Source organism: Magnolia sinica, chromosome 3 (genome assembly GCF_029962835.1).
Source record: "Magnolia sinica isolate HGM2019 chromosome 3, MsV1, whole genome shotgun sequence".
Taxonomy (NCBI): Eukaryota; Viridiplantae; Streptophyta; class Magnoliopsida; order Magnoliales; family Magnoliaceae; genus Magnolia; species Magnolia sinica.
Genome location: NC_080575.1, coordinates 100,660,899 through 100,684,965, shown reverse-complemented (window position 1 = coordinate 100,684,965; position 24,067 = coordinate 100,660,899). Strand labels below are relative to the sequence as shown.

Below are 24,067 nucleotides of genomic sequence, written 5' to 3'. Positions count from 1 at the left end.
CTCGCAAGCATCACAATGGGCTCCACCTGAGTTTCCAATGGTTGACGCTCATTCAACACTGTTTCTTGTAATGTGGTACACTTGAGACTTGGATATACCTCATTTTTGGTCTCATATCATAAAATGATCTGAAAAAATATATGGACGGCATGGATGAAAGGCAAACATCATGGTGAGGCCCGCATACCACTGACTATACGCCATGGGCGGGTGGCAGGAGGCGTACCCAGTCCGTTTCGGTGAAAGGAGGGGTATTTTCGTCCTGGAATTTATCGTCCGTACGAGGAGGTCCAACCGCGTATTCTAAGTTTGTATTGTTTCAAGAATATCCAATGGGTAAAAGATTGTTTCAAGAATATCCAATGGATAAAAGGTGGTGTCCACAGTCGTAAATTTCTCAAAGCTCAACCCTAGATTGGACGGCCAAGATCAAATCCGTCTATTAAACGAAACCTTTAAAATGAAAAAGCGCATAAATCCTATCCTCCCTCTGTCTCTCATACGGGAAGGAAGAAACGCTAACTCCTCCCTCTCTCTCTCTCTCTCTCTCTCTGATCTTCAACCATGGTAAGAAATCGAACGTTTAGATTTTTCTCTGCCTCCTTTCTTAGATCTTCTTTCAAGCCCTAGGGTTTTAATTTTTTGTTTTCCTTCTTTCTTGAAGCCATTCAAGCGATATGTAGAGATCGGGCGAGTCGCTCTTGTAAACTACGGGAAAGACTATGGAAAGCTGGTCGTAATCGTCGACCTTATCGATCAGAACCGGGTATTAGATCGAAACAGCTTTCTTCTCTGAATAAATACGATTTCCCACTTTTTAATATTAATTTTGTTTTATTTCATGTTTTGTTTGGATTGCAAAAGAAAATTATCGGCAATGTTGCCGTTTTTATTTTTGAATTTCGTTTTTTATTTGCTCTATTTGGATGGAATTACGGCGCTTATAGTAATCAGCTGCAATTTTATTTTCTCTTATTTGGGGCCTGTTCGGATGCACCCTCGCAATGAGAATGTTGGAATTTGGATGCTGTTTTGGATTGAGGTGTTTGGCACATGTACTGCAAAATGTGGATGATGGTGTGTGCCCTATGCTCTGTTTCTGTTGAAAACGTGCCCAATATTGCAATGCTAGAATGATGGGTGGGATCTCGCACTTCCAAACGGGGCTTTAGGTTAATATGTGAAGTTTTCTTGTTTGGATGTTTGGAAAGCTCACTTTGGAAAACGATGTCCATGTCCGTGATTTAAATGTTGAACAGTGACTTCAGTGATGTTCTGTTTAGATGTGTCGATGAAGGGTTCCATAGATTTTGAGATTTTTGTTTGGATGTCAGTTCTTGGAAGTTGGAACTCCTTTTCCTACAGAGTATACTGCAGTGACTTATATATGGAAGAGGTGATTATGGAACACATGCCTGAGATCTTGACCATGTAAAGTGGGACCTAAGATGTAAACATGCTTTCTTGAGATCCTGGCCCTGTAACATTTGGTTGCATCTGCCATAGTAAAATTTCGATAGGGATGTGGATGAGAGAGCTTAGTTGCACGATCCTCCTAGCCACACGATGCTCCTCTCACTCCTGCTTGCTTGCTATACTTGCTAACATTTTGAAACAGGCGATTCCCTTCTCCCACACCTGAATGCTTTAATTCATGCTTAGTGCTACTATATGAGAGAACAATGGACGGCTGCCATTTTGTCAATGGACAATGGACAATGAAAAAAGGTGAAAAGCTGTCCATTTTCTTAATGGACAGCTGCATATCCAAATTCTATGACAGGACTGTCTGATGGGCTCCTGGCTTGAGTGAATGAAGGCTCCCTTTGACATTGACATCCGTATCCGAAGTGGGGCTGCCTAAATCCCACCCATCCAAAGGATCCCTCGTGTGTTTGTGCTACTTTAGCATGACTATTCATCGTGAGACTAAGCTTGTCTGAAAGGCCTAGGCTTTGGAATGCATCTTCTTAACCATTTATTTTTGTGGTGATTATTAATCCAACATCCATTTGGCATATATGCTGTGTTGATGTGGACTGTCGAGATTGTGATTGGTTTTCTATGGAGCATATAGTCGAAAAATCATACCAAAATTGCAGACTTCATTGATGTTGGGGAGCTTTTGACTTGAAGACGAGAGATTTTTTTAGAACCAAGGTTTTGCTGTTTCCATGGGAAATCTTTGCTAGAGCTTTGGATGGTTCACCCATGATATATTTTTCGAGCTAAATCCACGTGCATTTGGAGCTCATACATTCTACACGAAGCAAATTGTGCAATTTTATGCCCAAACATGTGAACAAGATCCAAACTTTCCATTTGGTGGAACACTGCTTACATTTTGTGAGCTAGACTCAGGACATGATGCTTATCTGTTGGGCTACATAGTACAGTAGAAATGGATGACTAGAAAAAGTCAGTTTTAGCCATTCATTCCTTTTGTATGTTGTAGCCTAGTATGTGGAGCTAAATGATCTTATTTATGAGCTGAATTATTTAATCTGTGTAGCCCACCTGATGTAAAACTTAGATCTTGCTCACGTGTCGTGTTGGCACATTTGATAGTAGGTACATGGGTGGGGTCCCACATGCATGTGGACTTGCCAAATCTCTCCCTGATAAGACCCCCCACAAAGAAAAATATAGATCTTAGATTTCTACCTACTTTATTACAATATCATGATATTTAGTTCAAAAGCTTTGTAAGCACCCGCACGGGGTTTGGTGACCGACAAGCATCGTGGGTGTGCTCCCCACAGGCGTGAGTTCGATTCTCCTCCCTAGTATTTCCCGATGCACGTGGTTTGCAGGTGATTGCGTGCATCCGCTGGGAATAGTTTTGCCTCAAAATGGGGTGGGAACACCCCGTTGTCATAAAAAAAGGCTTTGCAAGCAACAATGCTTCTCATGGCCTTTATTTAAGGCATAAAACATCTCTTTGTAGAGATGGTGAAACTGCTGGAAATTTGCATGCTTAACCACACTTGTCATGTAATTTCCATATTCCAATGTCCATGCGAAAGGATCCAAGTTACTGGGAGTGCTCATATTTATGATCATGCCTTGTCTCACTTCAATTAGTATAGGACCTATATCAATAGTCTCTATGGATCGGATTATTCAAGGTATATCTAATAAAAGTTTGAGCTTCTGAGGTACGTATGTGATATACCTTATCCATTGCATATCACGGTGGCAAATATGACTAGAGTGAGAGAATGTTAGCATCGTCTCTGAGTTAGGTCACACGCCTCATGTTAAGGCAACAAGGTTGAATGGTTTGGATTATCTAAATGGGTAATAGGTGGGTCGGTGAGGATATGGTTGCATGTACACCATCCTAAGCCCCCCAGTACTATACTCCGACCCAAGTGGGAGTTAAGTTATGCAAGGAGTTCTCTTTCTTGAGAGGTATGGTGACGTATGGATCTAAGGGTTTGACGATGGGTGAAACTCGTCCATTCTCTTTGTGAGGAGGCTCTCATTCCCCAGTGCGTGAGGGTGTTGGCGAGGATGAAGACATGAAACTAAGTGGCTCTTCACCAAACTTCCTCTTCATCAAAGCTTGTGGTCATTAATTGATGATCACTCAAGTATGCTCTTTCAGTGCTTGGAATTTTATCTCTAGATGTATGCAATTGTGGTGTAGCAATCTATCGCAAACAGTTATAACCAAGACAAGTAAAATTTGTGCAGGCTGAAAAAGCGGCATATCTGATTTATTCTTCAACATTATTGGAAATCATCTGGTGATAAATTCTAGTACCCAAGTTTTCAGGCACTCAATCTGTGTTCCAATGGCACAGACACACCTATGAGATTGGCCGCATGTCTTCCTATCCTGCCTTTGTAATCATCAAGAGTTCCCTAATGAGTGGCTTGTTCACCTGAATTGTATGATATTTGAGCAGCATCCCGCCCATGGTAGGCCCAGTAGATGAAAGGTCTGAATCTCATAAATGTGTTTCGCTTGTATGAAATTGAATACTTTGCCAACTTTTTTCATGTATCAATGTGCATGAAAAGCAGCATGTCAGTATTCTTTACTAGATTTCTCTCTTCTCATATATGGTGTAGTCATTGTACTGCATATTGCTGAATTGTTCTTTTCCTGTCTTCCTATCTGATCTATTGGTTTGCCTCTGTTAGTAACATTTGGACCTTACCGCTCTTCAATTCATGTACATGGATGGAAATCTTCTATGACCAATTGGCTTATTTTCCATCTCACCTGAAGTCCTTAAATGACAAATAAAAGAAAATGGCCACAATTTCACATTTCTTTACCATGTAAACTGAACAGGCTCTTGTAGATGCCCCTGACATGGTGCGAGGTCAAATGAATTTCAAGAGGCTTTCGCTGACAGATATCAAGATTGACATTCCAAGAATACCCAAGAAGAAGTCACTTGTTGCTGCCATGGAAGCTGCAGGTAAACTAGTTTCCCCGGAAACTGAAAAGAACAAAAGAATGCACACACACACACACACACACACATATATATGCATTCTTTTGTTCACCTGACCAATAAGTTGGCCTTATCATAAGCATCACCTTGCCAAAAAATAAAAAATATCTACTCATTAAGTGTGCCACACTTATTTTTGCAATTTATTAGTGGCTAGAAATCGTTTTATATGGTGTGGCCCACTTGATAAGTAGATAGGTATAATTTTTGCACTAGACAATCCTCATGGTGGAACCAACTATTGGAAAGGTTGGATGTCACGTGCACTTAATAGGGTGAATGTTATCCACAGGTCGGATTGTTCTTTGTCGTCCAACTGGTTGGACTTGAAACCTCTGTGTGTGTGTGTGTGTGTGTGTGTGCGTGTATTCCTTTTTTCTTGTTTCCTTGCTTTCTTCTCCATTAAAAGGTTATCGGTGGTGGCAGATGTGAAGAACAAGTGGGAGAACAGCTCGTGGGGCCGAAAGCTGATTGTGCAAAAGAGAAGAGCTTCCCTCAATGACTTTGATAGGTTCAAGGTCATGTTGGCAAAGATCAAGGTTTGTAACAAATCCTTTATCCACCTAGCCTAGTGGAGTCTAGGGCTGCAAACTCAGGCAGGTTGGGCCAGGTTGAGGATCAACACTGGTCCAACTGAACCCAAATTCCAACCCAAGGTGCCCAACCCAAATTGAACTTGACATCCTCTATACTCAACCCTTACCTGACCCAATCTAACCCAAATTTGTGTGATTATTCCCAACAAGATTTCAAATGAGATTCGAGTTTTCGAACCTAACCTGACCTGAGGACCCTGACAACCAGACCCAACTTGGGTTGCAGCTCTAGTGGAGTCCCTGTTTAGAAACTTCGATCTTCTAGTACTCGAAAGGCTTGCATAGTAAACTGAACTAGATTCAATGCTTGGGTTCAAGGTGGCAGCTCTAGTTTCTTAGGAGCCTTGATGTGGTTGCTCAGGAGCTTGAGTCCTGCACTCCTCATTAGTATGCATCATGTGTGCCCGGATACTGTCTGTTCTTCTGAGGATTCTCTCCATGGACCACTAAGGCTGGTCCTTTGCATTAAATATGGATCTATGAGCCTTTTTTAGTCCAGATTTTTCATGTATTTTGGCCCATATGATGAATGGATCAGATGCACATACACTGCCCACAGCTGATGAATGGGGAAAAATAAATAGATAAATGAGCCCAAACTATCTCTATGAGGATATCAGGGCAAAAGGTCTAAATTGAGCATCTGGCACTTGAATAACTCAGCTGGGTATCTTAAACCTGATAAATTGTTGATATTACAGGCACTTTGAACTTTGAATCTAGAATGGGTCCTGAAATGGATTGACTTGGGCTGTCCTTGGTTCTTTGTTTTATTCAATGGCTTTTAAATTTTAATTTTGAACTCTTTCCCCAAAGCTAATAGGGTCAATGGCTGTTTGTGTATGTGCGTGCGCAGAGGGGAGGTGCGATCAGGCAAGAGCTCGCCCAGTTGAGAAAGCAAGCTGCTGCTGCTTGAGATTCTATTTTTGTTTGGAACCCTCTGATTTTTGTTATAGATTTTGGCACAGTGGTTGGTGATTTGGGGTGCTGTTATTTTCAATCTGCTTTTCACTTTAGTTTTACTGAGTGAGATTGGTAGTTAAGGGTCCCTTCTTATTGTGAGTTCTGTTACAGATTAGTTTCATTTCGAGTTGCATTTGAGGAAGAATGCACTGAAGCTTTACTGGTTTCTTGTTGTTTTTTATTGTTTTGCAATGTCAAGAACTGCATTCTTATCCTCACATATATCAGGTCTTCCTACCCCAAAAAAGGGCATGTGATGCCTTTGACACTGTTTTGATCCAAACTCCTCCTCTTTTTTTTTTTTTTATGTTGATTGGGTGCAATTCCATAAACCCCATGTGATTGGTTCAAATAGACTAACAAAGTCTATGCAATGCTTGAATGTGAGAAAACTCCTTTTGTGGAAGTTGTCCAAACGTGCCCTTTAGGTTCTGGATTATTTATTTCTTTCTTTTTTTGTAGTAAGAGACATTATCCCACACGCTTTGGTGATTGGATGTCCGCTTGCTAACCTGGTAGCTGTGGTGCTGCTATAAACATGATCCAATAATCAGTCCACTCACTTTTTATGTGCATATCACCTCCAAAATTTAGAAAATAAAAGTGATGGATTAAAAGAACAGCTAATGGTTGGTTTTCGATGTTCTCTCGGCTCACTTACGGGGTGATGATGGGCCTGATTTCTTTGCGTTGGGGTTGCATATATGGTGGTCATCATCTGGGTGTATGTTGATAACCTGGCATGGCTTGTTAGGGGTATGGTAGACAAATATTTCAATACGTGGACGATTCCCTAATATTTTCTGAAGCCTTGACTGAGAAGGTGGTCAACTTCCGAACTACTATCTGTTGCTTCCAAGCAATTTCGGGTTTGAAGGTGAACTTGGTAAAATCCAAAATCTTCGGGATTAACATGGAAAAAGTGGAGGTAGAAAGCCTCGCTCAATCTTTTGGTTGCATTGTTGGCTAGCTGCCATCTTCATTTGTGGGCTTGCCGTTGTGCGTTGGTAGACCTTCCAAAACTTTATGGGACAGTTATTTTCAGATTTCAGTTGTATCTGTCGAGATGGAAGAGTCAATATCTTTCGTTAGGTAGTCGTCTCACATTAATCAAAGCTGCTCTCTCCAATCCTCCGATATATTTTGTCTCTCCTCAAATGTCCAGTTCAGGTCAGGGAGTCTATCGATAAAGTGAGGCGGGATTTTCTATGGCAAGGTAAGGAAGTCGGGAAAAAGTTTCATCATCTAAAGTGGTTGGAGGTTTGTCTTCACTTGTCTATTGGGGGAGCTGGGGTCAAAGATCTTAAAGTCATGAATAAAGTTCTCCTTGGAAAGTGGATTTGGAGGCTTGGGGCTGAAGAAGGAAGACTCTGGAGTTTCATCATCAAGGGTAAATATGTCAAATCCCCGGGTGGCTGGTGGGTTAAAGATTTGCCATCTCATAAAGTATCTCATATCTGGAAAGAAATCATGAAAATGAAACGGGACGTCCGCCCTAGTGTTGGTTTTGTGCTTGGCAATGGTGCCAACATCCGGTTTTGCTCCTATCCAAACTTTATTTGGATAGGAGATCAAATGCTTAAAAGTAGTTTCCCTATCTCCTATCATATTGTCACTTCCAAAAATTTGTATGTTGCTGACCATTTCACTGAAGTTGGTGGGAAAATTGTCTGGAACGTGATATATAGAAGTCTCTAAGATTGGGAGATTCCGGATTTTATGGGCCTCCTAGAATGTCTCTATAGAACAGCCCCATCTCTCTCGTCAGAAGATAACATTTCTGGAATGTCTCTATACAATAGCCCCATCTCTCTCGTCAGAAGATGACATTTCTGGAATGGCTCTATACAACAGCCCCATCTCTCTCATCAGAAGATAAAATTACCTGGAAATTGGACAAATCGTTATCCGTCTCAGTTCGATCCCTCTACAACCAGACGACGCACATGCAGAAGCCCGAACCAAAGCTTAATCTTTCTTTCCTTTGGAAATACGCCCCCCCGTTTGGATGGCTGGCGGGGAAAAAGAAAGTTCTAACGGTGGATAATCTGAGGAAGAAGGGGATGGTCCTCCGCAACATCTGCCTATGTTGTATGTAGGCAGAAGAGTCAATTGACCATCTACTGCCACATTGCCTATTCGCCCAATCCATTTGGGCTGAGATTATGCACTGTTTTCCCGGGCGAGGTGAAGCAGTTTCTTCAAGCATGGCACAGGGTGCAACTAGAAAAGGTGAAGACAATCGTATGGAGTATGTTAGTTCTTGTAGGTTGGTGGTCGGTTTGGGGAGAAAGGAATAGCAAAAGCTTCAGGAATACTTCTAATATGGCCGGGGCAATAGCGACTAGGGCCAAGCATCTTATGATTGAGTGGGCCTCCAATGTTAAGGAACTTTATGGCCACAACTTTTTCTTTTTAGGAGTGTAATGGCGGTCTGCTTTCTCAACAGCCTTTCTTTTAATGAAATCCTTCATCTTTCAAAAAAAAAAAAATGTGTTGTGCTGCTGAAACAACTCAACTCTTGTTTATGGTGGAGCTTAAAGTCATGTGTATAAAACGTCCAAATTTACTTGGTTTGGCTCATCTGGCATGTTCAGATTATTGGCGTCCCAGGTCTCGTGACTGGATTGGAGGGCATATGCACAGCTGGTTTGGCTTGCCATGCAATTTGGAAATTCTAGGGCAGGTGCCTCTCTCCCTGTTATTCCCAGTGTTGTTGTGGCTCATCTGGAGTTCTAGATTAGGCTGGGTTTTGTGGGTCACATATGAGGGATTGTGGGCCGCACCAGTTCCATTGTATGCAACTCTTTGTGAAAAATAATCTGAAACCCTTGCTCTTGCTGCTCCTTATATTATTTATTAGATGAGATCGACATCGGGAGAAATTGTTGTAAAAGGTTTTATCTATTAGACGATATAGAGAGGCAGACACTAGGAAGGTACGGACCATCTGCAGAAAGATAAAGGGTGCCCTTAGTTGCAATGGTGAGTGACTCACCTCTACATTTTCTGGTGCATCTGCCTTGTTTTGCTAATAAACTAAGGAGCCTGTTCAATAGATATAACATGGATTTCACAGTCAAGACTGGCCCCACAGCTTTTCTAGCACCACGTTTTGTTTTTGTTTTTTTTTTTTTTTTTTGTTTTTTGTTTATTTGTTTTTTTACTCGCGCACCCACACCACCCACACACTCACGCCATAGTGGGCTTTCACCACCTATGGATACTCGAACCCTTGACTGGGTGTTGAAACTCCCGAGAGTCTACCACCACGGTTTTGGTACTACATGGTTTCATACTATGCTACATGCTGGCTAGACTTAGAAGAGGACAAGTTCAACTGGGCTACTTGCATTAAAGAATTGAAAAGGACAAATACATGATTTGAAGTAAACTATAAACTATTTTAAGGCTTTTCCATGTGAAATCTGGACTGCATGTTGAACAATAGCTACAATTTTCAATTCCAAAAATACCTTGGCTTTATTTAAAATGTGTTCCTATATTCATCTCTACCATTCTCTGAGGTTTTCTCATATGCTATCATTTTTTTCCCACTCACATTCGGTGAGTACCAGCTCACATGGCCTGCCATGATCACTCGTAGATGCCTGAAATAAAATGACATGTAGGGGAAATAGAGCATTACAAGATGAACTTGTCAGAATCACACATGAAGCAGCTACAACATGAATATAAATCATTATGGCAATACTCATTTCTCATCAAAACTGCCTTCTCTTTCAACTTTCATGAGACGCTGAGAATTCAATAAATAGCGCCAAAACAACAAATAACATTGGCAAATCCACGCTCCTTTAATTCAGCAGTTCTTTTTACCCTCAATCCACATGGTCTGTTCTTTGTTCTTGTTGTTGTTCTCCTCTCAACTCCCAGCTACCTCAGCCATATCCATTGACGCTCCTTGGAATTCCTTGCGCAGTTTCTGCTGTCCATCTGGATCACTCCAAATGGTTCGATGAATTTCAGCTGGTACAACAGTCCCCGCCAGGGCTTCTCTATAGTATACTGATACAAGACCAGTTACATCAGCCGCATCGATTAGACCCCCTTGGATTTCCCCACACAGTTTCTGAATCAGGGAGCACACGTATTGCCGTCCATCTGGCTCGCTCCAAAGGGTTTGAAGGATTTCAGCTGGTATAACAGTCCCCGGCCGTGCAACCCATCGGTGTCCATCTATTACCAACCCATTTAATCTGCCAAAGATTGCAACCATCAAAGGAGAATCAAAACAAAATCCACAAAAAGTAAAAAAGAAAGAATGGTACTTTGGACTGGGCCACGCAATCTACAAAAGAAAATTATGCAATGCTCGGCCTAAATTACTGCCATTTTGATCCAGATCAGCACTCTGTACAGTTGGGGTCCCATTTTTGCTATCTATGCAATTCATCAGGTTGGCCCCAACGTGTATGAGAGATGCTGCACAGCACTTTCAGACAATCCTAGTCATCTGATAACTGGCCTGTGAATGGACAGTTAAAAATAAAATATAGAAAATGGTCCATATGCAACAACAAGAACACCAATTGGATGGTTCGGATTACTTGAGGGAGGATAGTTTCAGACCCATCACCCACCACTGTAAGTTGCACAAGGTGAAGCATCTTGGATTGACAAGAAAAAAATGGGGCTAATCTATATGAAATCATCGTGCGAATGCAAGAGTCTCATCAGCAAATGTAGAGTCTGTTGATGGCAGGATACCATAAACATAGGACCATGGTTCAGTGATCAAAACCATTGATCTGATGAGTCCTGGCTTAGATAGGAATTCCCAAAAAATCCAAGAGATTGAAGATACTAACCCTTTAATAGGTGGACTACTCTTTGTTGAATGCCTGCTACTGTGCTCTATCCTTAGCTATCTAATTACAGGCCATTGTAACAAGGGTTGGGATATTCCAATATCTAAAATGTTCTTTAAACCTGCCCCATTTGAGGTGAGGACCATCAAATCAATGGTTCGGATCACAGTAACATGACCCCAGATGTAGAGAATCCTTTGGGTCAGCAAAACTATAACTTTGTTGATGAGGACCTCTGAACTATTACCTATTGAGAATCTTGACCATGTTTGCCCACTCAATCAGCTGGAACTGCACGTCAACGATGTCGATACCTCTACGAACTAATCTCTTGATTTTCCCATATGAAGCACAGATGTGGTATATCTTTGCATTTACGGTTTTGGCAGTATTTGAAATCCGCACAACCGTTGTTCTTGGCGTATCGATTCTGAGGAGAGAGAGCTGCTTTCCTGAAACAGAGATAAAGGGTGTCGCAAGGGCCTTTTCTTTGGCATCTTCTGTCTGTAAAAGCAATGAAAGAACATTGAGTAACAGAACCCACGTCATTTTAATAAAAAAGAGGTTCAAATATGTAATAACTAATAATCCAAGGTCTAATGGGGATAATGTAGATGAATGCTAGATAAATCCAATGACTACATGTGAGAGTAGGAATTTCACGTCAGGTGGCCCCAAGTGTACATGCCATGGCCCACCTGATGATTGGACCAGCTGGATTTCCAGACCATGGTACATATACACTATGGGGCTCGCCTGATGGACTGCTTGGATCTCACATGTGCCACATTGGCACGTGTTGCAAGCGTCGGATTTGAGATTCTGTTCATCACCATCAGCGTTGTCCTAGCCTTTTCGGGTCAGTTTTACTAATTCTGTTTCACCAATCATTCCTAGGGCCCTATCCTCGGAGAGTGAATAAGCCTTCATATCACTTCTTTCTGGCTAGAACCTAGTCCTTTACATCTCCAAAAAAAGAAGAGGCTGAAATCGATGACTAGGTTTTTGAGAATTATGATTCAGTCCAGACAATATGGTTGTTGTGATTTGATTTTGGCCAGGGTAAAAATCCAAGTAAAAAAAGATGGGAAGAATCACCTCGAACTCAACATACACGACATCACTTGAGGGGCCCATGGTGAAGCTAGAGATGCATCCGCAGGAGGAGAGTGCACGTCTCAGATGATGAAAAGCTAGACCCTCGTGCAGACCTTTGATCATAACTGTTCGTGTTGGATTTTTCAGTAAAGCTGTGGGAACATTAGGAACTCTGACTAGATCAGGAGAACAAATCCTGTCAGGCATTTTCAGCAAAGGAGAACCAGCTTCCACAGCAACATCTGCACCACCCACAACCATTTCTCTTCTTGTTAGAGCTTTCCTCAGTCCTTCCTCTGTCTGCCATGAAATTAAAATCTCATAAGAAACATGAGCAGTGATCAATTGATGGGCTATTACATAGAGCTTTGCTAGAACAGGCATGCACCTCCACATGCAGCCAGATGTGCCAACCTCACATGTGAGGGACATCTGGTGAACCCCACCATGTAGATGACCTAGCCAAACATAGGCTAGTCAACTCAACACCTGGGTCCCACATGAACTGACCATCTAGCAATAATTATCGACACTACCCATTCAACAAACAAGTGTGGCCCATCCAATAAGTGGACAGGCCTGATTTCATGCCAGGTCATTTACATGGTGGGACCCATCTAATACACAGTCAGATGTGCAAGCACTCACACCAGGTTGGCACATGTGGCAAAAGCGTGTGTGTGCTCTTAACCATACAAGTAGCATTACCTTGAAGTACACATAAGCATAATTGAACCAATTCTCTTCCCTTGAAGGTACTATGCAGATTTTGGAGATTGGCCCAAAAAATGCAAAAGCAACATGAATATTCTCCTCCTTGGCTGATTTCGGCAAGAATTTCACCACAAGAGACTTTTGCTCCCTTCCCTTTTCTGTATAAAGAAACATGTTGGTATTCAGTCCTTTACCAGTAGGTTGAGTAGGCTGAATCCGCATAGTTGATTCTGCCTTTAGGTAATCAGAAGCTGCAATGTCACACTCACTTCCACTTTCATCCTCACTCACATACTGAGAGTCAAACATATCAAAGGAAATTCTTGTTCGCTCTTCCTCTTTGTCAAGTCGATCCATCCCACCACAACAGGACTTGTCCTCTTTGGCGTTGTCGTCTTTCACTATGAAATCCCAATAACTCGATTCTTTCAGCCAGACCTGTTTTTCTTTTCGCTCAGGTTTCTCAATCTCATCACGAACACTGGGCCCACTGGGCGTCTTTTGCTTTCCATCTTGGTTTAGAAGCCTCGACCTTTCGGGCACAATGACCCTTGAATTTTCATGTCTCGGGCCTCGATTAGGCCGATAAAACTGATCAAAAATGGCACGCAGCTGTGGTGATTTAGCAAAATCTTTGACGGGTCTAAGCCCACTATTTCTGCTTTCTCTCCTATCATTGTCACCAGTGGGTGTTCCTTTCGTCACATCTGAAAACCAAGCATTTTTTGAGGCACCATTTGCCATGCCCATTTGCTCATCTGCTCTCGCATCCATCTCTTGAGTTTTGAATATATCAGATAAGCTGGTGACCTTTCGCCCGTTGGATACAGGCATGCTTGACGGAACAGACTTCCAATCTTGGGCCAGAGAAGAAGTCACCTTTCTTTCTGGCAGGTTGTCCTCATTTTCTACCAATGTGCCTTTATTTGATTTCGCATCATTTGAATAAAAACCATTCGGCGATTCTCTATCAGCTTCTTCCCCAAGCATTTGACTAATCATTCCAGCTAGCTGCTCTGATGCCTCTTGGTCTCTCTCATGCTGCTGCATGGCTTCGTTTGAATGCTTATCTGACAGTTGATATCCATCCCGAGCCTCAACTAGCTTGGCATTATTTGAATCTTCTACCATCACCGTAGCATCAGAAGCCTTCTCTACTGTCACAAGTGATTTTTCACCTGTCAGAGATTTCTGATGCATGTGAAGATCAGCCGTTGTGTCTGATAGTTGAACTCTACTTTTGGGCGTGGAACTATCTGGATTTTCTTCTATTGTTGTGACCTTAGAAGCTTCCTCTACAGTAGTATCTTCTTTTGCACTTGCGATTTCTGTCTGAATCTGAGTATTGACCGTCATCCTTTCCTTCAGTACCGTAAGGATGTCTTTCAAGATGTACCATGATCCCCCAACTTCTTCATGAACTTGTGTCACTTTCGGGAAGACTCCAGGATTCAATTCCATATATCTATGCAAGAAGTGTGACAGAAAGAGCCAGAGATTGCAAACAATCAATGGAAGGTACTATGGAGTGAGAAAACCATTACTTTAGTTCCAACAACGATTATTCAACAGAAAGAAGGAAAGCATACGAAACTGACTATACTTTTTTTTTTTTCGAGCAATGACTGATTACACTACACCTGAAAATCATAAAGCATAAAAATGTTAAAGTTAGAGAATCTGACTTTGATTCAATGCCAACTCAATTGGGTTGACTCGAATTTCCGATTGAGTGCTCATATGACTGATTCAGTCGGAGTAATGCATAATGTTTACATTAAATGGTCAAACATCATCTAACACAAATCGAGAACCTACTACATCACAATATTAGATTAACACAAAAGGATGTCCATATCATTTGGAAATATCAGAATAACCCTTTTCCAATGAATTTTCTCATGACACGGAGCAAGTTTTCAAAGAAATTGACCTGGAATTTGAGCAAATCAAGTTCAGTTAGCAAATTCTAGAACTATGATAAACATCTATAGAACATATATTCTTTCTCTAAAAATATAAAATCCTTTCAGAGTCTAGAAAGTCCATAGAAGTAGTTCTCTAAACTCAAAAGCCATGTGCTAAATGGTATTGGTTTTGATTGCAAGCCTTTAGTGATTCCTCATCTCCTTTGTCCTACATGACAGCCACCTCCACAAGTTTCACTGTTTCATAAACTACATGAGAAAGTAAGGAAGGTGCAGAGCTGTGGATGTCATTTTTTTTTTCTTCATGAAATTCGGTCCCTCCCTTCTAGGAAACATTTTGTTTGCTGACTCTGGAAGAGAGGGCAACTCCAGGGCCAAGGCATTGGCAAATGAGCAAATGTACGTAAGTAGGTATGCAAGCACACGTATTATGTACGTAAATATGTACACACATATGTAAATAGTACATATGTGCGTGCATGTGTGGATTAGATACATATTTGCATGAGTACATCTACATATGCATGTGTGGGTGCGTGTGTACCTGTGCATGTGCATGCGTGCACACGTGGGTGTGTCACAAGTGCGTTGGTATTGCTACATCACTTATGTCTTTTGAGAATGATTTCATTCAGACTCGATCATTGGTGGTATATGATGGCGATCAGGTTGTAAAATGCTCTCCTTTCTAGATAAGAAGTCCATATTTCCTTTCTTCCACAAGCAAAGATATTTATTTTAGTCGCTTCCATGGAAAACAATGAAATAATTGCATTTGAAATCTTATATACAGGTATAACAATGAGAATGCAAAACCCGAAAATAGAAATTAGACAAGCAACTTATTTTTTCATAGTTTATAAGAGTTTATTGTGTACAAATTGCAAAAAGTTGGTCATAGAAAAATGATATTGTTCAAAAACATTCGTAACTTCAGCTTCTTTAACCACTTCCCATTTTCATCTTTGCCATGAAGAGATGCATTGCTACCTCATTCTCCATTTTTCAATATCCTAATAAGCACTCTCGATTTAAATTTTTGAGTTTTGAGCTAATCTAGAGCCAATCAGAACATTTCCAATGCCTTTTTGAAAGAAAGAACATTTTCAAAGTCAACGAACATTTGTGCTTAAGCATGGATACCATCTTTTTATGTGTGTGTGTGTGTGTGTGTGTGTGTGTGTGTGTGTGTGTGAAAATATCCCTTCCCATATATTATATGCTCTATATGGATCCAAATAAACCACAAGAACTTCTGGATTGTCCCGTCTGCACCATGTTCATTATTTCCACTGTAATGGATTGTTTAATGGATTGTTTCAGCACCAATTAAAGAAGAAAAATGTTATCTGAAACCAGTACCAACCAAGTTACCATGCACCAACTTTCAAGGGCAGACCGGTAGACATGACAAAGTTCAACTACACACGCAACCATATGAAATTCATTCATTACTATTGTTGGGTACATTTCGCGGGAACTCCTATTTGCTAGTTGTTGTTCTTATTTTTAGTTTTCCCCAAGATTAAATCTATTAAGAAATGTGATAAAAGATAAAAAGAAAGAAAGTGAGCTCATTGAACCCAAGTCTATGCCTAGATTGGCTCCAAAAGAAAGAGTAAGCTCTATCTTCTAGTTAGATCAATGACCCCACTTCAGAATCTAGCAATTCATTGATCTTCGGGTCTTTAAATAATTCATTCTCTACCTCTTGTCACACTCTTTGGGTTACTTAAGGTAACTGAGGCTGTGTTTGGATGCACAGGAAAATTAAATTGTGAACTCAGTTAATCAAGACAAAATGATGCATCTGTAATGAGGGAGTAGCCCCCTAATTGTAGTCATGTTACTTTTCAACTCTAGCTTGAAAGTATTTGTAATTGTAATTTGGATCTACCATACTCCATAACATGGTTTAAAGTATCAACCAAAACTGGTACAAATTGCCCAACATGTACCGCCATCATCAATGAACAATATATGTAATGTAGGGCATTTTCACACTAAGGTTGACGGGGGTGGTCTATGGGATGCAGGTGCACACTCGGGGTGGGCGGCCTATGTGAGGTGGATGGCCCGTGTAAAGTGGGCCCCACCTGTGTGAGGTGGGTGGCTTGTGTGATGCAGAACCCATGTGATGTGAGGGGCCTGGGCTATGAGATGAAAGGATTGGTTCACCCTATATTAAAGTGGTATCATATGGGACCCATGAGCGGGGTTTGGCCAAGGACTTAACCCATGGGATATGGGGCATGGGCTATAAGATAAAGGAATTGATTCACCACGCTCTATCAGTTCAAGCTTTTAAAACAAGTGGTTAGTTGTCCTGCCTAGGGGTGTAAACGAACCGAGTTAGCTTGGTTAGCTCGCTTGACTCGACTCAAAAAAGCTCGTTTGAAGCTGGGTTTGAGCCGAGTCGAGCTGAGTTTTTGAGATCAAAAAAATTTCGAACCGAGTTCGAGCTTGCCCGAGCTCGACTCGACTCGAATCGAACCCCAACTCAAATCGAACTCGGATCGAACTAGTTCGGTGACTTGGTTACTTTGATATTGATGTTGCTCACCAAGTGTTTGATGAAATGACTCAATGAAGTGTCGGCTAGTGGCAAGGAAGGTATGTATATGAAACAAATACCATTTTTCCTTGATTTTGATGTTGCCAATAAGGTGTTTGATGAAATACTTGTAAACAGCTGTTGATGTTTTACATACAATGAGAAATTGAAAGTGCACTGCATGTGTTTGTGAAAATGCTGTGGAGGCTTGATTTTGGCTCGAACTGGCCTGAGCTGCTGACCGAACTGAGCCGAGCTGGCCAGTCAGGCTCGAGGACTGAGCCGAGCCAAGTCGAGCTAAGGCTAGCTCGACTCGGTGTACACCCCTAGTCCTGCCTCAATATGGTTGTATGACCCATATTGGCCTGAAACAGTCTGAAACCGGGCGATACGGGACCATGTCAATGCTGAATGCTACAATACCCAATATACTGATTTTAAACCTGGCTCCATACTCTCTGTAACAATGCTAATGAAGGAAATCACCAACTGGTTTTTTCCAGTCTACTAAATTGCAATTCAATTTGGTAGGCTATCCAAACGTGCCCATAATGATAAAACACTATCAAAGATGATATTCCCAGTCATACTACTCCCTTCTTCTCTGATGACCTTTTCCTCACCCATGTAGTCTCTATGTCGTTTATGTTTGTGATTTTTCCAGCACTAGAATAGCAATAAAAGAAAATAGTAGAAATTCAAATCATTGCCTGAGTTATTCAAAATTTCAAAAAAAAAAAAAATGGAAATTGGACATCGACATTCAGATTCCAAATAAGAAAAGGAATTATTGTAATTTCATCATATTCTTCGAATTTACATAAAATTTCATCAAAAGACTTAAAAAACTTGGGAAAAAAAAAAAAAGGCGAAATTGAAGAAATGGGTATCCAAAATATCTCACTTCTTGACTACGGATTCGACGGCAATCGCTCTCTGCTCTTTCATGGATTCCATTTTCTTGGAAGGAGATGTCTTCTTACTCTTCTTAGAAGTAGAAGGAGAAGCAGAAGAAGAACACCATCTTCTTGCTGGTTTAAAAAATCCTGTTTTCCATTTGCATCATAAACCTCAGTTAAAAAAATGCTGGAAAAAAAAAAAAAAAAAAAACAAAACAAAACAAAACAAAACAAAAGGAGAAAAATTCAAAATAAAAATCGAGATTCATGGAAATGGATTTCTTCGAGTGGGGTTACCTTCTTTCTGCAAGAGGAGCCTTTTCTCTGCAACAGAGAGACGACAGAGGGCCATTTGAGAGAGAGAGAGAGAGAGAGAGAGAGAGAGAGGGTTTTAGAGAGGTTTTGGTTCGGTTAGTTGGGATGAGAGAGAGAGAGAGAGAGGGCTTTAGAGAGGTTTTGGTTCGGTAAGTTGGGATGAGAGAGAGAGAGAGAAAGAGGGAGAGAGGGTTTTAGAGAGGTTTTGGTTCGGTAAGTTGGGATTGTTGAAAGAAAATCGAGGGTGTTCTCAACCGGACGCGGCTTGCGTCCTACCCTAATCCGTCCAGGCAGGGATCTGTGGGGCCCACCGTGATGTAAGTATATTATCCACGCCGTTCATCGCTTTTCTCAGATCATTTTAATTTATGAATTTAAAAATTAAGTAGGTCCACATCTCCAGTGGACCACACCAAAGGAAGCTGCAGTGATAATGACTTCACCGTTGAAACCTTTCTAAGCGCCACCGTGACGTTTTTTTTACCATCCAACCTATTCATAAGGTCATGTAGACGTGGATGAAGTGAAAGCACAAATATCAGCTTGATCCAAAATTTCTCCAGCTCCCAAGAAGTTTTTAATGGTGTGCGTTCAATCCCCTCTTTGTGGTCCATTTAATCACTAGACCTGCCTCCTTTTTTGTCTCATACCTTAAAATGATATGCTAAATACTATGAACGGCGTGGATAAAACACTTACATCACGTTGGGCCCCACAGAGCCCTGCCCGTACGGGTTACCGTTCGGGCGGGGGTTGGACGCAATCCGCGTCCGTTCTCAACCCGGCATTTTAAGGTGGGCCACACCATCAAGATCGCCGGGTAAAACTATTGGGGGTTCCACCATCAGGCAGTCTGTGAAAAGAATGGACGGTCTAAACCAGGAGCTTTGCTAAGCTCACATGCGTGTGCTGTAAAGCTCCTGTACACGCCACACGTGCCAAACTGGAACATGCGTGTGAGATCTAATCCATCCATCAGGTTGGTCCGACCTTCAACATGTTTTCCCAAAAATAAAATCCGGTATGTGGGCCCCAGTACTCGAAACAGGTGGATTGGATAGATAACTTAGGCCAAGCTTTTTCAGAGCCGTACATTTGTTCATGTAAAATGTGGCATACCTAATCAGTGGTTCAACCCGATTCTTTGGCTAAAGCGTTAATGTAGTAGTTCCATTCTGATGGATGGATTGGATCTCGGACCTATCGTGCCATGTTGTCACACGTGTGGCGTGTACATGAGCTTTATTGCACACGCGTGTGGGCTTACCAAAGCTCTTAAATATGTAGCCCGTCTGATGACTGGCCTGATTCTTGTACACGGCGGTCTTTATCCTGGGACCCACCTTTTTCACGGATGAGATCTTATATACACTTGACACGGTGGCACTTGTTACGGGGTTGTATATTGAGTTAACATACAGCACGTTGTACATAATCACTCCTCATTATACAATGCTCCAGCTGAAAAATCTGTACCGTTCAGTTTTTCAGTTTGTGCAGGTGGGCCCACGGTTCAGTGATCCAAATGATTGATATGATGGGGCAACTGAGACTGACCCGTGCACCAAATCTCCCGGATGGAAAAATCATAACCGTTCAACTGGTGAGAGGGAATCAGATATACGGTTAAGAAAGAAAGAAAAAAAAAATGCCGAACTTTGACAGTTGGGCTATCCCAATGTGGAACATGTTTTGTGTATGATCCATTCATGCTCAGCCCCCTCACCAACGGTTTGGATCATGCAATAATAATGGGCTCCACTTGTCTGGTTCAGAAACTAAAATCCCCATTCATTTGATTTTCGAACTATCTGATTATTGGCCCCAAAATTAGAAGATCCTAGTCCTTTGAATGTGGACGGCTTTTTTTTTTTTTTTAAAGGTTACTACGGCAATGATTCATTCTTTTGGCAATGTACCAAGCAATTTGTGCCATTTAATCAAAATATCACTTACGGACGGTTAGGATCACAGGATCGGTGTGATTTTCTATCACTGTTCCATTCACTACCTGACCACGTTTTGAATGATCATGATTGATGATCGTGTGGGCCATTTCTAAGGTAAATCAGTCGCAACTCTATATGGTGGTGAACACACCCCATAGTTGTGAAATTGGAAAATGCGTGTCACTCGCGAGAGTACCCGAATTTGCAGGTGGTAGCATATCCACACTACATGCGTTCGTCTCTTTAATCCGAACCGTTATATCAGTGTGCCCCACTTAGATGGTCTACTATCCAGAAATTCCATTTATTTGAGGGTCTGATGCCCCATATTGGACTGTAAATGCCAGTTAAGTAGAAAGGGCGACGCTTCAAATTCTGTGAGCTAAGATGGACCGTTAATACTGCATGTATTTCTGAGATTTTGTACTGCTGGGCTCGGGTCGTAGGATCACTGTGCTTGTGAAAATGTACGGCTAGAAGAAATTGATTAAAAAATCTATATACAAAGCAAGTGCGATTTCTCATCAGAAGGGTGGACCACTATAATCCATCGGATTGCGTACTGAATTACTCAGTAAGCTTTTTTCGTACTGAGTAAACTCAATTGGGCCCACTGTGAATGCATGTGGTTTATCCACACCGTCCATCCATTTTTCCTGCTAATTTTAACGGTTGATCCCAAAATTGAAGTAAATCCAAAGCTCAATTGGACCATTCCACAAGAAACAGTGTGGGATAATGATTTCCGCCGTTGAAACCTTCCTAGGGCCCACAGTAATGTTTATTTGTCATCCAACCTGTTCATAAGATCACAAAGACATGGATGAAGAGAAACCACAAACATCAGCTTGATCCAAAACTTCCGTGGCCTCCAAGAATTTTTCAATAGTAGATGTTCAATCACACTCTTTCCTGTGGTGTGGTCTACTTGAGCTCTACATATGCTTCGGTTTTGGGCTACAGCCATAAAATTATCTGTTAATATAGATAAAATAAATAAATTATGGTGGACCCCACAGAGTTTACTCATTACGCTAATGGTACTGAGTTACACGGTAGGCCGTCTGCTTCCAACTTAGAGCGGGTCACGCCCAGATCCATAGCTCAACTAGCAGACTGAGTGGAGATACCTCGTTTCAACACTTGAGGTCTTGGTATCGATCCCCAGTGGGGGTGGCTAACACGGAGTGTGTGTGTGTGTGTACCGACATGGGTGTGTACTAACAAGTTAACCAAAAATTAAAAATAAAAATAAAAATAAAAAAAACTTAGAGTGGACCTCTCAAACGGACGCCGCAAGAATGCTGGATCAGACCCACTGAGATGTTTGTGAGAAATCCACCCCATCAAACGAGCTCATTTTTTCTAACGTGCCACCAAAAATTAGCTATATCCAACACTCAAGTGGACCACATGAGAGGAAACAGTGGGCATTAAGTGAGAACCATTGAAGCATTCTTATGACCATAAAAGTTTTGCATCAGGCTATGGTTTTGGTGTTTTCACTTCACCCCATTGGTAATGACCTTATAAACAGTTTAGATATTATATAAACATCAAGGTGGAGGTCAGGAAGGTTTCAACCACAGCTTTCCCTTCTGTGTGAGCCACTTGAGTTTGTATCCACTTCACTTTTGGGCACACGTTTTAAAATGATCTCACAGAACAGATGGAAGGAATGGATTTCTCACAAAAATTGCAATGGGCCCCACTCAACATCTTTGACCTTGTCCTCCTGATAAATGTCTAAATATTTTATATATTGTCCTTTCTAAATTGACATTTGTAAATATTGATGTATTTCCATATAAGCTCAAGTTGTTAAAGCCATTGAAGACCCTTCTGCTTCTTCTTGGAGAGTGAGGTAGTACGCGAGATCTATCTCTTCTTGGAGAGTGGGGCGTCATCGTCGCCTTATCACTGACCTTAGTAGATTGCATCGTCTTGGACCAATTGCTCAACTTCATTCTGGCATTGAGATTACCACCATATCCTCAGCAGCTCCTTAACTTTGGGTGTGCTCGGTATTTTGTTGTGAGCTTCCCTTCTGTTTTAGTGTTTTGGGTGTTTGTCTCTATTTTTTGTCTTCCTCCTGACTCAGGATGTGAGCCTTTCCTAGTGTTGTTCTCCTCCCCAAGATATGGGGCCTTTTGCTTTTTCTTTCTTGCTCTCTTAGTAATTTAGGAGAAATCTTTGTCTTGCTTTTCCTTTATGCTAATAGCTATGTATTTTTAGAGTTTTGCCTCTTGGAAGTAATAAATTCTAAGCTTACCTTTAAGGCTATGGTAGGAAATCAAAAAAGGAAATCGGATTGGCTACTCCCCCTGTCACTCCCCAAACTCAGAAACTGGGGCCACAAAATTTTCAATCGCCAAATCCGGTGCTGACAGCCTTCGTAGTACCCCATTCTTAGCTTCCAGCGTCATACGCCGGATTTCAATCCTGGGATCCTACAATGAGGATTTTCAACGTACATTTGTCTCATAAGAAGCATAACCACAAGTATACCCAAATCATAAAGGCAACATCATCATCACATATCTACTAATATAAATATTTGAATACAGTGCTGAAAAGGAAATACATATATCAAAAATCAAAGCTCTAGAAGACAGCTGCACGCTCCAAGCTTAACAATGTTGTAACCTAACGCCACCTGCACGCATCTATCATGCATAAGTTTATAGAAAGCTTAGAGGGTGGTGAAAGTGTGTGCATAAGATAAGTGTCAAGTATTCAATGGAATGCCATAATCATATAATGTCGAAAATATTGGCAAGATCATGAATCATATGATAACAAAGTAAGCGAAAATACTGACAAGTCCATGAGTCATACAATATCAGAGTATGCAATACAGATCAGCTATGCAAATGAGGAGTCATATAGAGTCAAATATCAGATGCCAAGGGTACAATGCAATATGTAAATCCTGGTAAGTCCGTTTAGGCCATATAAGTGAAAACATAACAACTCAAAATGTCATATGCCTGCGGATGCAATATGCGATGCGAATGAAATGACCAAGCTGGAGTATGAGGTCGGGATGATAGTATGTAGTATCGCAGGCTACGGGGTCCATCACAAGGGACTTCTATCCAAACTAGTCTCATACCTAAATTTGGATAGTCAGACTCAATGTGGTAAACTCCTAATCTCAGGTTAGTCGCGCGCCCAATCGAAATTCTGGTCATGCAAAGGTACAAGTAACAAATAGTTATGCACCACCAGCCCGAGTGGATAGTGAATGAATGAATGAATGAGTATGCAATTCCTACTCAATAAGTCCACATATCAGTACGGTTCTTCTCTGAGGAATCACCGAGGTCTATTACACTCCAAACCAGATTGCCGCCCCATCACGCGCAACAAAGTGGGTAAAAGAAACCTCACTATCCGCCTGTAAATATCAGGTCCGGCTCGTCGATGCAGACCCATTCCTTGAGCTGGTTAGACTCAGCCTAGCATTGCCCCCTCCTCTCAGGCAAGTAAGGTCGTACCCCCTTCCAACTGACCACGACATAGTGGAAGACGCGGCCTAATGGTATACGACTCTCATGCGCTCATTCATCCACTCGGTCTGGACGTTGGAGCAACCTCTGAAACTAAGAGGGTTCTAGGACTTTCACCCAGGGATATCTATAGCACCCCATATGGAATAGATTTCTGATGTCTCATCTGGCTATCCACGATATGCCTGTGAAGGCTACGACCCTGATGTCGTTAGGGCCTACGATGGTCATATCA

The 24,067-nt window shown here is 41.5% G+C and overlaps 2 protein-coding genes across 3 annotated transcripts; one reads left to right on the top strand and one right to left on the bottom strand.

Moving 5' to 3' along the window:
* Positions 1 to 476: 476 nt before the first annotated feature.
* Positions 477 to 6,117, top strand: LOC131240425 (large ribosomal subunit protein eL14z-like). Its single transcript, XM_058238647.1, has 5 exons — positions 477 to 567; positions 665 to 766; positions 4,307 to 4,436; positions 4,899 to 5,011; positions 5,925 to 6,117. Exons 1-5 carry the CDS (start codon positions 565 to 567, stop codon positions 5,982 to 5,984), a joined length of 408 nt encoding a protein of 135 aa, XP_058094630.1. The 5' UTR covers positions 477 to 564; the 3' UTR covers positions 5,985 to 6,117.
* Positions 6,118 to 9,711: 3,594 nt separating this feature from the next.
* LOC131240424 (uncharacterized) lies at positions 9,712 to 18,477 on the bottom strand. 2 transcript variants are annotated; one of them, XM_058238645.1, is made up of 6 exons: positions 18,354 to 18,477; positions 18,062 to 18,203; positions 12,670 to 14,140; positions 11,962 to 12,261; positions 11,111 to 11,367; positions 9,712 to 10,251 (listed from the first exon to the last, which is right to left on the bottom strand). In XM_058238645.1, exons 1-6 carry the CDS (start codon positions 18,406 to 18,408, stop codon positions 9,918 to 9,920), a joined length of 2,559 nt encoding a protein of 852 aa, XP_058094628.1. In that variant the 5' UTR covers positions 18,409 to 18,477; the 3' UTR covers positions 9,712 to 9,917. The 2 variants fall into 2 exon arrangements, with proteins under 2 accessions (XP_058094628.1, XP_058094629.1); XM_058238646.1 differs by having other exon boundaries at positions 11,962 to 12,203; positions 12,870 to 14,140.
* Between the last annotated feature and the right edge of the window lie 5,590 nt (positions 18,478 to 24,067).